The following is a 16,486-nucleotide window of genomic DNA, read 5'->3' on the forward strand; positions in this document are numbered from 1 at the left end:
TGTTTAGGGGTACACTCTCAGAGATCATTAGCCCGATTTTACGGAGCGTCTCCAGAGCATGCCTTCGCCAGACCTCGTGTTCCTTTTTGTTCAGCAGTCCTGTGCTCTCGCCAGAAATGTTAGCATTGGGCCTCTTGGTGTCTTGTGAACGCTGTTGAGTATTTTTACCCCTTAGTTCTTCTGAGTTGGTCTAAAGTAGCTTTTGTCTTACTGCTTGCTTGTTATGGGACCAGAGGATGGGTGGCTACTCAGGGCAGCATTAGGGGAGGGAGAGAGGGTCTTAAAAAGGCCGATGGCCACAGTAAATCCCACCCACACCATCATAAGACATGGGGCCACTCTCTTTTCTTTTCCACAAGCTTCTGGGAATGTCATTCATCTGGGAATTCAACAGACATTTGCGCTTCTGTTGTGTGTTAGACATTAAGTATTAAGTACTGGAGATACCGGGACGAAGGAGCCTGACATCCCTTTAAGGATGCCCTTGAGATCATCTTGTTTTGAGTATGTTAGAAAAATATTTGTCAGAGAAGAAAAGCTACTAGATTGGTTTTAGATGCTGGATAGCCTTAGGGATTGAAGGTGGAGTTGTAGGTTAACAGAAGACATTTCTGAAAGGAGTGATTCTTCTGTAATTAAAAACACACACACAAATGGCATTGTTCAAGGGACTGGTAGCTGATCAAGAAATCCATCTCCTCTTCCTGGGCAGGTAGCCAGACCACATTTCCCAGCCTCTCTTGCAATTAGGCGTGGCTTTGTGGCCAAGTCTAGCCAATGGAACGAGAGCAGGGAAGTGTGCCACTTCCAGGCCTGGCCCGTAAAACCCTCCAGGCATGGTCATCCGGGCGCTTGCCCTCTTTGCTGGCTGAGGCAGAAGAGCCCAGTGACCTGGGAGGGCGCCTGCCGCGGGATGGAAGGAGCCCGGGTGCCAGAGCCGCCGCTGGTAGGGGAGCCCTCTACTGATCAGGAACACCCGTTTTGGACTTTACACCAGCAAGAAGTAAATATTTATAGTCTTTGAGCCATGGTACAGTTTGCTCTGAGTAGCCTCCCTAACTGATCTAGGCGTACTGCCTGGAACGCTAGGCAACACTGGTGAGTTGAGCAAAGGTGCTGAGAACTTCGGACTCCGCTTTCCTTTCCATTACTTGTATGTCATGTTATGTGAAATGACCAGCTAATTTGCAGAATCGATGTGAGTCATGCTAAAATATGTGGCAAAAGTTTTTTAATGTATCGTTTCTAATTGATGCAAGTGGTTTATTGCGTTCAGTGTGGCCTCTCTCCTTTGATTTAATGAGCTGTGTGGGGCCTCAGCTGGCTTTAAAGGGACTCTATGGAGACTTAAATATTCTGAGTCCTTATTTCAAAGAACTTTAAATACAGTTTTCATCATGCAACTTCTCTGTTCAAAAGCCTGTAATCACTTCTTATATAGCATTTTGCTTAATTTATTCCAGCATCCAAAAAGTATGTGTCACACCCTGACCTAGGTTCTCTCAAGGGAGCCCATGCCTCCAAAGACCTTGTGCTTGGTACACAGAGAGTTACTGAGTTTCTGTACTGCCACCATCTGCTCATTTTAGCCCTTAATAAATCATGTATTATTTTTTCATTACATTTTTTTAGTATCATCTGCAACTTGATAGAGTACTTTCTGAAGTCAGGGAGTACATTTTATAGAGCTTCTGTGTCTCCCCTCTTGGGTACTTCTGGAGATGCCGGACACTATCCCTGTAGTTTCTTTTAATTGTCTTGCTTGGATTTACTGGAATGGTTTTTTATTATAGTTTGTGTTAACAGACAGGCATGCTTTTTTAGTCTGTTGGGAATTCATAGAATTCTGGAGGAACGTTAGGACTGGAAGGATCTTTTCAAGCCAATTGCTGATCTTTTAGACCATCTGCTTCCTGATACTCAAGGTATGGCCCTGAATCATGGCATGGGCATTGCCTGGGGGCCTCTTAGAAGCACAGTGTCACAGGGCCACACTCAGACCTGTGAATCAGAACCTGCATTTTAACAAGGCCCTCAGGTGACCTGCGTGCACGTTAGAGTTGGAGATGCTCTGTTGAAGGTCAACCCCCTTTTTGCTCCTGAGGAAGCTGATTAAAGTAGCGAGTTGCCCAGAGTCACATTGCTGGTTTATCTCAGTGGTTCCCATCCTTGCATACATCTTGGGATCACTTGGGAACCTTCAGAAAATACTGATGCCTAGGTCCCAGCCCTACATGTTCCAACGTAACCTGGTCAGGGTTACAGCCTGTGTATCAGCATTCAGAAACTCTCCCTGGACTACCGACATGCAGTCATGCTAAGAGCCGCTCATCTGGTTGTTGAGAGAAGCCAGCTTTCTTGATGCTTCAGTCAAGGAGGCCTTGTACTCCACGTGTGGATGCACGTTCAGAAATGGTGTTTTCCCTACCTGATTTCTCACTGTAGCACACCATCCATTTTATACCCATGACATTTACCCCACTACCCCCCCTCCCCCCCTTCCCCCACGGGCTGGTACCCCACAAGGGTAGGACCTTTGTCTTTGTCTGTCTTGTTCACTGCTAGGTCCCAGCTCCTAGGACCATGTCTGGTACACATTAGGTGCTCCTTTAATAATTGTAGAACAAGTAGAAGGAGTTACAGAGAGGGAAACGTGGGCTGCTCGGATGGCACCGGCAAGGCTGCCTAACTCGGTCATTGGAAGGCTTCTTGACGGTTGAGCTGGAGTCAGCCAGGAAGGGCAGCATGGAGACGGGCAGCTGAGGGCGGACTTGGACCCAGATCTGTCTGCCCTTGAACTTGTGGTTTTGCACGTAGAGCATTGTCCTGGGGACAGAGAGGCCAGCTGTTTGCGTTGGACCTCAGCAGTTTGTGGGACTGGGATACAGTCAGACCCTCAGACTGGTGCTCCTTCCTCCCAGAGCCACCTCTGGCTTTGTGCTGTGAACAGGCTTTAGAAATCCTTGTAAGGGTCCGTGGAATGAAAGTGCCTCGCCTGGAGTCTGGCCTGTGGGTCTTCAGTGTCAGGTAGCCATTGCTCATGGAAGTTTTCTTGTGATTTAGCTTCTTTCCCTTGAGCACCCAGCGTTTTTGAGGATAGAATGACTTGATTTCACTCTCAGTGTTTGTGAAGGAGTTTCTTTTCTGGTTAACTATTAAGACTTCATTATGCCAGTGCTGAGGAGAAATCATGGTTGACTGTTCGTGGTATTTCTGTTACTTTTTCCTTTTTTAGTGTTTAATTTTTCTTATTAGTTATTTGGTACATTTTACTGCTCATTTACCTATTGTCGAACTTTGAAGTTAGGTGCATGTAAAAGCCCTTTTTTATGAAGCCATTCATTAGCGCATCCCACTGTACGTTAGTAATTTTTGGATCTTTTGACACTCAGACCGTTGTTAAGATGTCTTTTTAAGTGTAAACTTATACTATCTGTTTTTGGTAACGGGAAGCCAGAAAATGTTAAGCTTTGAATGTAAGGCATTCTTTTTAACATCATAAAATTTCAAGTTTCCGTTCTGAAACGACATTAAGATGAGAGGTTGCGTTATGTGGTTAGAAGGCTGTGGCTGGCGGCTCTTGCAGACGTTACTCGAAGTCAGACTGCTGCTGGCTTTTACATCAGCCACTCCTTATAATGCCCCGTAGTTCCACAGTCACAGTCGCGGGAAGAGATGAATGTTGGTTTTTCCAAAGGATGCGTGAATTCTGAGCTTAGTTGATAGTGTATGGGGAGAATCCCTGTGTTACCACAGGTTGCTAATCAGTAGGTACCATTGTTGATTAAATCAAACAGAGGAAGGGACGGTAAAAGTCCTGGATCGAGAATTTTCTAGAAACAGTAAAGTAGGGAGCTGATGCTTATTCTGTTTGCTAGCAGTCACACTGTGGAGAAAGACCTCATCTCTGGTGAAGCATTTGATCATTGGTATAAGGAGAGAAATTGAAAATTCATAGAGGTCAAGTTTAGTCAGATTTCAACGCTCTCTTTGGCCCCCCCACAATTCAGGCAACTGGTCAGTTCTTAGAAAGTGTTAACATTGTTACAGATTATTCTTACTAAACACAGAAACAATAGCGCTTCATATTTGTGTCGTAGTTTTGAATTTAAAGCACTTTTGTACGCATCACCCCGTGTAAGTTTCCCGGGCAACCCTGCGAGAGAGGTGAGAGGCTCCGTCACTGCCCTTTGTGATGAGGTCATGCAGATGTTAGTTTACTTTCCCAAGGGTAGCTGGTAAGTGAGAGAACTGAGCTTTTCACATTTTAAATATAAAATGTTAAGGGTGGTTGCTGAACTTATAAACTGTCCTTGGTTTTCTAAGTATATAAATATGTGGTTTATAATGCAGGATGAATAATCTAAAAACTTATTTAATACTGTAACTGAAGAAGGATATTTTTAGGGCCGAAATAATTGACTGGCAAGACTCACAGAAATTTTTTCCTTTTCAAAAAGTTACTGTTATATAGTTTTTCTTACATGAAAACTGTAATTTTATCTACATGAAGCAGCCTGAGAGCAGAGACCTGGTCTTCCAACTTCCTCCTGACTCACTGCACCTGCCACACTGTTAGTTGGACTCCTTAGGTCCTTCCAAATGAGTTGGGGGTCGGGCTCACTGTTGGGAGATGGTTCGCATTGTAGCTGCAAAACGAATATGGCATTGGTTCTTCTTAGCAAACGTTTCCTGTCTGTGCAGCACATATGGTCCCTATTAAAAAAATTATACACATAGTGTGTGCTCACCAGCCTGTATCTTTTTTTACACACGTGTAATTTAAATTTTGAAACACTCTTAAGCCTACAGAAAAATTGCAGGTGTAGTGCAAAAGAGCTCTTTTCCCCCTGAACTGTGTGAGAATAAGTTGCTGATGCGTTTCATCATCCTCAAATACTTGCTTCTGTATTTTCTGCAAATGAGCGCATTCTCCTCTGTAACCACTATGTAGTGATCAAAATCAGGAAATTAACACTGGGACATTTCTACCCTCTGATCCTCAGATGCTCCTGCAGCTGTGCCAGGTGACCCTGCAGTGACCTTTGTAGAGAAAGGTCCAGTCCGAACCCTGGTCCATACTGTGTTGTCTCCTCAGACCCCTTTGCTACAGAACAGTTCTCAGTCCTTTCTGACTCTATGACCTTGACACTCTTGAAGATTACAGGCCAGTCATTTTGTGGAATGTTCCTCAATTTGGATTTGTTTGATGTTTCCTCATGATTAGATTCAGGTTTTGCATCTTTGGCAGGAATATCACAGAAGAGCCAGTATATATCTTTTTCAAAGATTAGTTTTACATTTTATTTTCTGTTTCCTTAGAGCGTTTCCCAAAGTGTATTCTGCGGAACTAGCACCTACTGTGTTCTCAACACCGTGCCACCTCTAGAAGGTAGGATTCGAAAAGCTTTTGACTTACAGGAAGGGGTGGGCTTGGCAGTGAGAGTGATTCCATCCTTGTAGTGCAGTGGAAATAGCCTGTGACCAGGCCTCGGGAGACCTGGGTTCTGCCTTTAACTTGCTGTGTGATCTTAGATGAGTTACTTAATCCTTCTGGGGGTAGCAAAACAGTACTCCCTTCGTAAAGTTTCTGTGGGGGTTCAAAAAGGCAAAGGGTTTAATCACATGGGAAATTCAAAACACTCTGCAAATGTTAGATACTAATACAACAGTTTTAGAATTCTAGTGTCCATTTCCCGTGACTTCGAGTAGCCGTGTGCTACTGTGGGAAAAGCCACACTGAGTCACTTACTAGCTGCGGCTCCTGGGCAAGCTAATCTGAACCTCGGGTTCTTCATCTGGAAAATGGGAGTAATTATGCCCTGGTGGGTCATTGTGGAAATTAAATGAGAGAACACAATGTAAAATTCTTTCTGACGTAGAGTCCCACAAATGTTTACTTCTGAATAAATAGTAGAAAATAAGTTTATTTGATCACATGTAGCTCAAATTGAAATGAAATGAAATGGAATGGAATGAAGCAGGAGAGAATGCCCCAGAACCCAAATTGAAGCAGTCGATTGCAAACCTCCTGTGCTCCCACTTTATCGGCCTCCGTTCGCATATTTTTAAATGGAAAATGTAAATGCAGCTGAATAGTGAGAAGTTTATTGAACCCGAGTTAGGAGTTGACCTAAACCTGGACCAGAGATTTTGGTAGTGTGATTGACAGGGAGAGGGTAAATCTGGGCCGCCTAAAAAAAGAAAGGGTAAGATGTGATGATCACACACTCGAAGAAGAGGAATGGGGTTGTTAAATAGCAACATTAGGTATGTTTTCTTCAAAACAAAACAAAACAAAACAAAACTTTATTGTTCTTTTTCAACTTTAGAAAGTCTTTTGGATAATTACAACTGAGTTCAGTTCATTTTGGAGAATTTCTTTTAGAGAGATATCATACCGATGCTTGGCACATAATTAAGCACATTGGTGCTTAATTAATATTTATTTTGGATGAGTAATGATTTGAAGGTCTTAGGTTACTAACGGTGGTATTTGCTACTGTGAGCGCTGTGCTGACTTGAATATAACAATATGTGCTTATGTTTTCCGGAATCAGTTCCTTTCCTACTAATTAAATCTAAGCACATAATAATTAGAGCAGAACAGAAACATTGTAGAGCTTCCTTTTAATTTTACCACTCCAAGTTGTTGATCAAATATATTCCCAATAAGATTTAGGAATTGGGTTCACTGTTATACCAACTAATTTTGAACAGTTTGGTCTAGAGGTTGAGAGATTAATCATAATCAACTTGATTGAATAACTGTGTTCATAATTATTCACCAAAATTATTTAATTTTTATTAATTATGAATCAAAATAAAATGGATGTTATCATTTCCAGGTTAGAGTTAATGTAGTTACAATTTCCCTTGCAGAAGCCAAAATGTGTTCCAAGGAGAGAGTTCAAATACATATCTTTGGAAAGGATTTGGTGATGTGACTTTGAGCTTTTAGAAATAAAACATGAAAACAAGAATTCCACTTTTTGCCTAATTAAGCGAATGAGCATTTTCGCACATTTTAGAGAGTTTTAGTTAAATTATACTGTGCCTCTAAAATTATTGTTTGGAAAATATTTGAAGGTTGTCTGGAAAAGATGGTTCACTCTCTAGAATTATAGCTGTCAGCCAGGCACATCATCTGTCAATTTCAAGAGCTTCACTAGTTATTTTTATTGTGAAGTAGGTTAGAAAATTATTTTGCGAAGTCATATATCATACACGCATATTTTGCCAGATAATGATAATGAAATGTTGTACCGTATTTGGTTGACACTTCCATTTTGCAGTGTCAAAGTTTAACGATTTGGATTAAATGCTGAGATGGAGCTGAAACCGGTGTAAACCTTACTTTTACCGTTAACTCAAGATTCTGTTACAGTCTTAGTACTGACATGGAGATTTGAAAACTGGCACATGTATTTATCTAATTATTGTATCCTGCATAGGCATTCCAAACACACTAAAAAGCCGCTTTTAATTGAAAAACACAGTTATACAGTTTAGCCACGTGAGCCGTTCTTTTCCTGTAAAAGCAGTTACTCTTCATCACACTCTAACCGGAAAAAACGAAATTTGAAAATATGAGTTCCTAATATTCTTTACCCAGTATTAAAATTGCCATCTTCATAATGCACAGTGGGAAAATTTACCCATTGTTGTGTTTCTAAAAAACATCCAATTTATATTCGGCATGAACCTAAAATTCTGGAAATAGCACAGTTTAAAAACTGATTAAGGGGAACCCATTGGCCTGTCATACTCCTCTTCCTTTTGAACCCATGGCTGCACATCCCCATAAAATGCTATATTTGGAATCGTGATTGAGACAGTGCTTACACAGCCATTCTTCTTTTCCTCTTTAAAAGCCTTTGGGCCGATTCACCGCTGCCTGATTTGGTATCAGAGTGGAAGACAGAAGCGTCTTCTGTGGCAGTTAGTTGTGCTGTTGAGAAGAGTATCTCTTTTCTCTCATCCCACGTGTATGCACACATACGTGTGTATACCTATATGTGTGGATGGACACACATGTACACGCAGGCAGCAGCACACACCTGTCTGTGTGTACATGCATATGTATACACATAGGTAGGAGCGTGCACACACACACACACACACACACACACACACACACACTCATATGTTTTATAGCCACAGGACAGCTGAGTCCCTCAAGGAGACTTAAAAGAATAGATAAGTAACATCAGGTTGTGATCACAAACATAAAAATAGAAGCCGGGGTTTAATACTATGTTCATTATTGTTCAGAATTATCCTTTAAATAATAGTTTTCTCAGAGATACGACTAGTCCCATACAGTTCAGAGTAAGCCTGCTGATTGAGCACTGAGGGTAGTACTGTTTGCATAAAAGGCATCCGATAAATGGGGACTATTTGAATTGAGTATAGATTTTAGAATTTCACTTCTGCTTTCAGAATTGTACACATCATGGGAGATTTTTTTAGAAAACGAGAATAAAACCACTTTAGGGGAAGAGAGAAGGGAGGTGAAGGCTCATGTGATTTGGTATTCTGCGCTTTAAAGTTTTATGGCCCGTGGTGCCTCCCTCGGGAGGATGAAGTGCAGGGAGCATGCATAGCATTACACCGGTTTATAGTGGGTAATTAATACAGAACTTTCTATGAACATCCTCTCAGTCGAACACTTCGCTTTCTGATTTCATAGCAAGATTTTTTTAAAGTTTAATTTTATTTTGCTCTTAAAATTTTGGATTCTTAAAAGCCGTCAGCTTTTAAGTTTTTCAAGCTTTTATACTGCTTATAGAAATAGAGGATTGGGCATTATAATTCAATTGGTTGTGTAGTTCATGGACCAAAAAAGATTTAGCACGCTAAAATTCTCTTAAGTTCCTCCCTTTAAAATATTTCCATGTGATGTAGTAAATTTTTTCAAATTCTTTCTGTGCCCAATATTTTTCTGTTAAGATCTTTTCCTTGAGAAGAAATGTCTTAATCAGATGAAAAATGTTTGGAGAGGATCTTATTGTGACGGTGGAGAGTTTTTTATTCTTTTATGGTTTTGACGTGTTCAAAAAATAGGCTATGCTAAACAGAATTACGGGAAATGACTGGAAAAATATATTGTTGTATTTCACTTTTAATATTATTAACTAGTTCCTGTATGCCTATATAAAGTTTTTTAGTTGGAAGGCATTTAAATTTATTGAATGACAGTAAATTTCCTAGGGATTTATGCCTGGAGGAGAATTGGAGATTACTTAATTCTCCTTGATTTAGAAAACCGATGATATTAAGTAACTTACCCAAGGTCACACAATTAGAAAGTAGCAGAACTGGGTCAGAATTCTGGACTCTTGATTTGGAGTTCAGTTTATACCATTTAGTATCAGAATACGTTATTTTAACTATGACTTTCTGGAGCAAATTCAGTCTTTAGTATTTTAATGTATTGCTCCTAGTACCTGGTTATGCATTGCACTCTTTGGATATTGGGGCTTCCATTTTGCATTAAAAAAACAAAAAACAAAAAACAGAAACCAGACTGGGTAATTTGAAACTTTGACCTAAATGTGCCAGAATGGGCAAGAAATTTTGAGCCAGGCGAAGAGACTTTTGTTACGGGAATGAAACAAGAAATGATCTGTGAATGAATGAATGAATGAATGAATGAATGAAATAATACATAAAGGAAATGATCTCTTCTATAAAGTATCCGGGAGACTGATTATCAGATAGACATACCGTCTTGTCTGAAAGTAATGAACTTTTCTATCACTGATTTAGAAGAGTTACTTTTTGATGAAAGACATTAATTAAATAGATATGTATATGTAAATCAAGTTAATTAAGATGGTATGTTTCCAGATTTAGGCTAGAAGGGCCAGTCTCTGTATTTACCTAGGTAGCTAACTGTAGCTTAGAGTGTTTATGTTGATAAGATTTGTAATTTGCTTTTGAAAGGATAAGTCTCATTTGTATTCAAGGGGATGAAGTAGTATTAGTTTATGAATAAAATAGTCATATTTTATTCTAATTCCTCTTCCCTAAAACACTTAAAACTTTTTCAACTGGTTAGTAGAAGTTTTCAGGGTTTTGTGAGGTTAACTCCTTTTGCAATTTGGATGTACTTCATGGAAACCTGGTGGGAGAACCTTTAAAAGTAATGTTCTGGTTATGGGCAGCTGCTGGGATATTCCCTGTTCTTCGCTTGTCACGGAGCAAAAGCTCGATCTTACGTTAGAGCCTCTTGACCAGATCCCTGCTGCCACCTATCTGATCAGTGTGTAAATGAGCGTTGCTAACCAAGAGGGATGGTGCTCTTGGTCTCACGGTGACCAAACTAAGCTGCCATTTCTGACCTTGCCAGTATACTTAAAAGGAGATTTTCTCTATTATTTTCTCTGAATCTATTGTTTTCTTCTTTATAGATGATCATGGGAACAGCAATAGTAGTCATGTAAAAATCTTTTTACCGAAAAAGCTGCTTGAATGTCTGCCGAAATGTTCAAGTTTACCCAAAGAGAGGCACCGTTGGAACACTAATGAGGTAGATAAATTTCTATTTTTAGGGGTATAATTATATTAAGGGCACAATTGTTAGGTCATTTTGCATAGTACTACTTTTTATTAGCTTTAAAATCAAAATACTGAACTAGGAAGTTGTAAATGAGAAGACTATTTTATCTGGGTTTAACAGAAACCAACATGTTTCTTGAACGGTCTCTAATCTGCTTGGCTTGTGTTGAAAAATATAACGTGCACGCTGACTTACTAAGTAAGGTAGCACGAGCTACTGTGTTTGTGTTTTCTTGCATTTTGGCGGCTTTTGCATTTGGTGGTTAACTCTGCTTGCATCTCAGTTAAACACTAGTTCTTATGTTGTCATGAGTTAATAAAGATACAGCCCCAGTGTTCCATAGAACATGCAGTGTCTTGACAATGTGAAGTTTCTGTGGGAAGGGCAGGTTTCTTATTAGCAAAACAGCTCCCAGTCCTCTGTGATGAAGGGTTTGCATGGAGAATTAATGGGTTTACCTTAATGATAGGAATTCTTATTGAGAACGGAGGCCGTATGGTAGATTGTATATTTGGCATCCAATTAGAAGATTTGGTAAAGGAGAATGAATGAAAGGATCTTCTCGGATGAGGTTTCTTTTTTTGGTGAATCTTGTCTGGGAGTCTTGATATTAGGCATGGATCCCTTTGTCATCTTTCTTATTTTGAAATCCGAGTATTTCAATTTAGGCAGGGTAATACCCATTCGTTGTTACTGGATGAGAGCTGGGTATGTGTCCGTCAGTTTGGGAATTCTGTTCCTTTGATTCAGATGGCTGTGATTACTCGTTTTCCAACCTTGTTCTAAGTCAGGTTGTGTTGCTGGTTCGGCGTTCACTTCCAAGTTAAGTTAAATACGCACCCTCTGTATTGGGCTCTCGGTTTTGTTAAAAGACATAAGACAAATAGTGCTGCCTGTTTACCTTATTTTTGCAAGATTATTTTGCTCTAACTTCTTGACCTAGAGTGCTTTTAGTTTTGAGTTTTAAGAGGTTCTGTGGGTGAGAGTCTCTCTACTTACTCCAGTTTACAGATTTAAATACTCGCTAGACCCTCATAGCTTTGTTTCCTTGTCTCCACTGATTTTAAATTTCTTTTGAGGTACGTATATTTTGATTATTTGCATAAATTATATTTCCCCCTTAGACAGAATACTGTTACCTTGACAAACATTAGCCAGTTTAGAGGCCTGTTGTTTTAACCAGTCATTGATTAACTATTGTAAACGTGAAAACGAAGTAAATATGCTGAAAATTAGTCTTAATCATAGATCATTACTCTCTAAACAAAATAGTATGATTTGGGAACTGTTCAGTAGGTCATAACTAGGTCATGAATTATTTAAAACCTCAGTATGTTTCTTAGTTTTCCCTGCAACATGGATCTGCTACCATGCCATTATACATTATCTCCAGTTTATTTAGAAATGAAATAAAACATGTAATCGGTATGTATTTCTTCCATATTACGTTTTACGTGAAATTGGCAATTTATTTTTAATTACGTTTTGAAATTATATTTGAAACCAGAGCCAGCAAGTGCTTAATTAAAATTCGTGGTCTTAAGGGTCTTCTGAAGGTGGAGTCACGGTAGTCGAAGCCCACTTGGTAGACTGGATCTGTGCACAGGCCTTCACTTTCATGTTTATTTACCTCCGGTGGTTGACACATTCCACTCGACTCTTACTTCAGATCCGTTATAAAATACCTAACAAACAATTTTTGTCGAGGATGAGCTTAAAAGGAAAATACAGAGCTCTTCTGTATTTCCTTCTAGGACGCCGGCCCCCATTGCTCCTCGGAGACCACAGTGTTGTGAAAGTCCGCGTCTAGTGGGGAGACCATGGTCCCCTCTCTGGCGAAACATACACCTGGGGGCTCTGAGACCCGTGGATGGTTCACGCACGCTGTCACTGCTGCTAAAAACACCAGTGAACAAAGCGTGGTCCCAAGGGTGGCTGGAGGCAGCAGGGGTGGCTCAGCCCACAGGGGTCAAGGCGCGCACTCTCTTCCCTCGTGACCCATTGTTCTCTCAGTTCTGTGTCAGCTCAACACCGACAAACACTCTTACGAGAGAACGGACTGTAAAGGTTGGCCCATATTTCATTTCAATGCAGAGGACATTGGCTTTCTTTCTTGTTTATTTTTGGCTTTGGGAAAAATAGGGGAATCTTGGAGTGACAGCTGAAGTCTTAGGAGTCCTTGATTCTGCAGTGTTATGTGGGGATGGTAACCTGCCTTTTTTTTTTTTTTTTTTAACTGGCTTAGCTGATAGGAACAAAACAGTCAGTACTAGTGTTAAAGCACTTCCTTCTTTGATTTAGCTGGGTACTGGCATTTCCCCATGCTCTTCAGCCTGCCAGCCTGCACGCTGACACTGGACCCGATGGAGGTGTACTTTGTGGACTTGACTCTCATTGGGGCTGTAGGCCCTGTGTACGGCAGAGGCACGCTTAGTCAGAATTGCCCGTGGGGCCTCTCGAGTCGCTCATAAAGTGTAGCCATCCTGCCATTAGCAGGGGCCCGTTTCCCTCTGGGGTTGGAATAGGTTGCTGTGTTTTGGTGGAGGACTCCGTGAAGAAGCTTGTATTTAGGAGTGGTATTGTACAAAAACTGCTTTAGATCCCCCTTGCCTGGGATGAAGCGCCCCCACTGGGAGAGGCTGGAGGGAGGGAGAGTGGCGGAGAGCGTGGCCGATCCCTGTTTTCCAAGTCCCTGCGCGGCCCGTGTGCACGGCAGCCTGGTGGCCGGAGTTGCCTGTACCAGGTGTCTCTGTCACCCGCGCTTGCTCTCTGCTGGGTGTGTGCAGTGCACGTCCTGGGCGTGATGGGACTCCTCCGTACTTTTGAGAGATTCCTTTACTCACGTCGGTGTTGCAATATTGGTGATTATTTGAGCAAACCCAACTTCTGTACTGTGTGCTGTGTATTTGTTGCGAGAGGGAGAGTAAGGTTGTGCCCATTCAGATGTTGCCATTTATCGAGCCTGTGTTTCCTTGCTGGTGGCTGGCACCGTGTGTAATTATTTCTAAGCCGTATAATAACATTACAAGATACGCAGTATTTCCTTTTACCGTTGAGGGTATGTTGGTAAAAAGTGGTTGACTAATTTGGTCAAGATAGCACACTTGCAAGGGCCCATCTCTCTCCGAGCTTAATTTCTTGTATATTGTTTACCAATTCGTAGGAATGTTCATTCTATTGTGTGTTGTCTTGGCTTTTAATCAAAGACCCATAACTCTTAACCACATTAGTGTACTTGGCAAATCCATTCTGTAATTTACTTTTGGAGTAAAAAGAGTTAACATAGGATTCATCTTGTGGGTTCATGTGCAAATATTTGTGAAGTGAAAGTCACTAAAAAGGAAGACTACCAGAAGGTAGGGAGGTCCAACTAAGCTACTTTAACCTTTCTTACTGCATTGGAATAGGTAAAAGCTCCTGCCCTTCTTGAATGTTACTTACGATTGCAAAACAAATGTTGTGTCTAAAAGCAAATCAGTTTTGGACTATGCTTTCTCAGCCACACACACCCTTTGCTCAGGTTCTTGCAGGTGACAGAGGAGGGATGATGATGATGATGATGATGATGGTGGCAGTAATTATGGCAACCAGCATTGAGCCAGCATCTATCGTGTGCGAGGCACTGGCGGGTCCTTGATGTGAATCATCGCATTTACTCCTTGAATTCATCCTGTGAGGCCGGTTATGTGGTTATCCTTATGGTATCGATGAGGAGATTTGAGCCACAGAGATGTTAAGTAATGTGCCCAAGAGTGGTGGACTTGGGAATTTAACCTTGCAGCCTGCTTTCAGAGCCTGTTCTGTCTACAGTTGGGTCCCAAAGAATAATTTCAAATAGACTTTCTCAAGATCTTGCGAGCTGTTTAGTGACTTCTAATCTTCTTGTTTTATAAAATTGTTTGGCTTCTTTCTTTACTTACATCTTTAAGTATTATATATAAACTCAATGTGTGTTTGTATGAAGTTTTTTTTGTTTTTTTTTTAAATAGCACCCCTTTCCTAGGGAAGTAGTTTTGATTCTTAATGAATATTAATATGTAGGCTCCGGATAATGGAAAAAAATATTAGAAGTAGAAATTTTGAATCTGTGTGTAACTTGAGGGTTAGGTTTGATTTTTATATCCAGGGCAGGAGAGAAGGAATGCATTTAAACAGAGCAAATTTGTTAAAGAACCAGCTCTTTTTTCGTAATCAGTTTTGGTATTCACATCTTCATTAGGTGCGCTATTATAAGGTTTCTACATTTTAAGTTAATATTTTTAAGGCCCAGAGCCAGAAATAATTATGCTAATGTAACTTTCTGATTGCACAAATGACTATTCGTAATTACACATATTAGTACTCTGTGTATGTTGTCCAGACTGAAATTTCTTTTGTTTAGTCATTAATTAGCTGTTTGACTTAAAATATAACTACTGCATCCCCCCCCCCCCCGACCCCGCCGCCCGTCGCTGGATCTGGATTTCAGATGGCATTCTTCCAAAGCCAAACTAATGCCACACCAACAAACCTTTTATAATGAGAATGTTCTCCTTAAATGTTCAAACCGCTTTTGCTTGCTACTATTTTTGAACTATTAATGCTCTTTCTTTTGTTTTTCCTCTAATGCAGAGTTTCTCTAGAGTAAGCAAAGTAGAGTTCTAGTTTGTACTGATCTTAAAGTTGCATCGAAGGTTTTTTAGTTGGTGGTAGCTTCAGAGATCTTCATATAAAATGCGTCTTCTTTAATCCTAAAATGTCTGTAGAGAGCCTATAGCTACAGACTGGTGCATTCTAACTCAGGCCAAGGAACCTGAGGGTCCCTTTATAGGGAGAGAATGACACTTTTAAGTCCTGAGTATTTTTTGTTTCTTTCAATTTTTTATATTCAGGTCAGGAAAATGGGCTTTAAGACTGAGGTTTATGATCTTCTACTTCATTTCAGTTGTTTTGTTTTAATTAGAAGCCACCTTTTCAAAATTCCTTTGCTCATTTTTTTTGTGTTCGCATATATTCTTGAGTATTTTTTGTATTTTAATTTTTCTTTTGTATACCTTATAGAATCATACATTTAGGGCTGTAATTTTTGCAATGATTGGTTTTCCTAGTGAATATATATGTTGTCTTTTTGAAACATAGATCCACATTTTGGGGGGGGGATCATTGAGCACCCTTCAGACTTCCATGATGGGAGCTCAAAGGAAAAGCATTAGCCTTAGGAAAGTGAGTGAGGTATTGATCGATCAGAAAGCTAGTTAACCTGAGCTTGGCCTTTGTTTTGTGTAGCTTTTGGCTGTGAGAACAGTTCAGATGTTCTCAGGTTATTCTCTGAGGCCAGGCAGGGCCCTCCTGGTTAATATGCAGATAGGCAAGTGCAGATGTGACCATGACAGAGAGTGAAGTTTTAAGAGGGAAGCCATTGAATTTTGAATACAATGTATGGCATCAGATGTCAAATTAAATGTGACAATTTTGTAGCAGTTGGGCTAACTATAATTTCTCTGTTTAATTTAGTAGTATGAGGTGAGATGAATGGATACCAGAATCCAAATGAGCGTGCAAATCAGACAGCCTGTATCAGTTTAGCATTGGGAGTAGCAGAGGGAGATTGGATGTACTGAAATGCTGGGGGCAGATGTCCTTCCACATCGGTGGGGCACGACAGGTGAGGAGAGGTCAAAGCAGGCGGGTTTGGCTCTGAGGAACGGCAGGAGAAGCAGCTCTTCCATGCAGAGAGTTAGAGTAATGTTTATGATATTTGGACAAGATGTTAAAGAAGTTTTTTTTAAAGGAAGGAAATTCCTGCAGACCTACCTTAGTTTTCATCCAAATGATTTTATTATATAATATGATTTCAAAATGTAGCATTTAGGAGAATACTTGGCTCATAGTCTGTACAATAAATATTTGTTGAATGAATGAAATGGGTAGAAACGCAAAAAA

At 40.4% G+C, this 16,486-nt stretch overlaps 1 protein-coding gene across 6 annotated transcripts in view; it reads left to right on the forward strand.

Annotated features, from left to right (window-relative positions):
• Nucleotides 1-16,486, forward strand: part of CAMTA1 (calmodulin binding transcription activator 1) — an 851,919-nt gene that overhangs the window by 23,547 nt on the left and 811,886 nt on the right. For 4 of the 6 annotated variants that reach the window (XM_042949355.1, XM_042949357.1, XM_042949359.1 and 1 more), the window contains 2 exons: nt 5,323-5,392; nt 10,416-10,534. In XM_042949355.1, coding sequence (XP_042805289.1) covers nt 5,323-5,392; nt 10,416-10,534 — 189 coding nt within the window. Of the gene's footprint in view, nt 1-834; nt 1,004-5,322; nt 5,393-10,415; nt 10,535-16,486 lie in introns of those variants that run through there. The other 2 variants (XM_042949356.1, XM_042949361.1) reach the window with 2 other exon arrangements.

This window comes from Panthera leo, chromosome C1 (assembly GCF_018350215.1).
Source record: "Panthera leo isolate Ple1 chromosome C1, P.leo_Ple1_pat1.1, whole genome shotgun sequence".
In the NCBI taxonomy this organism is placed as follows: domain Eukaryota; kingdom Metazoa; phylum Chordata; class Mammalia; order Carnivora; family Felidae; genus Panthera; species Panthera leo.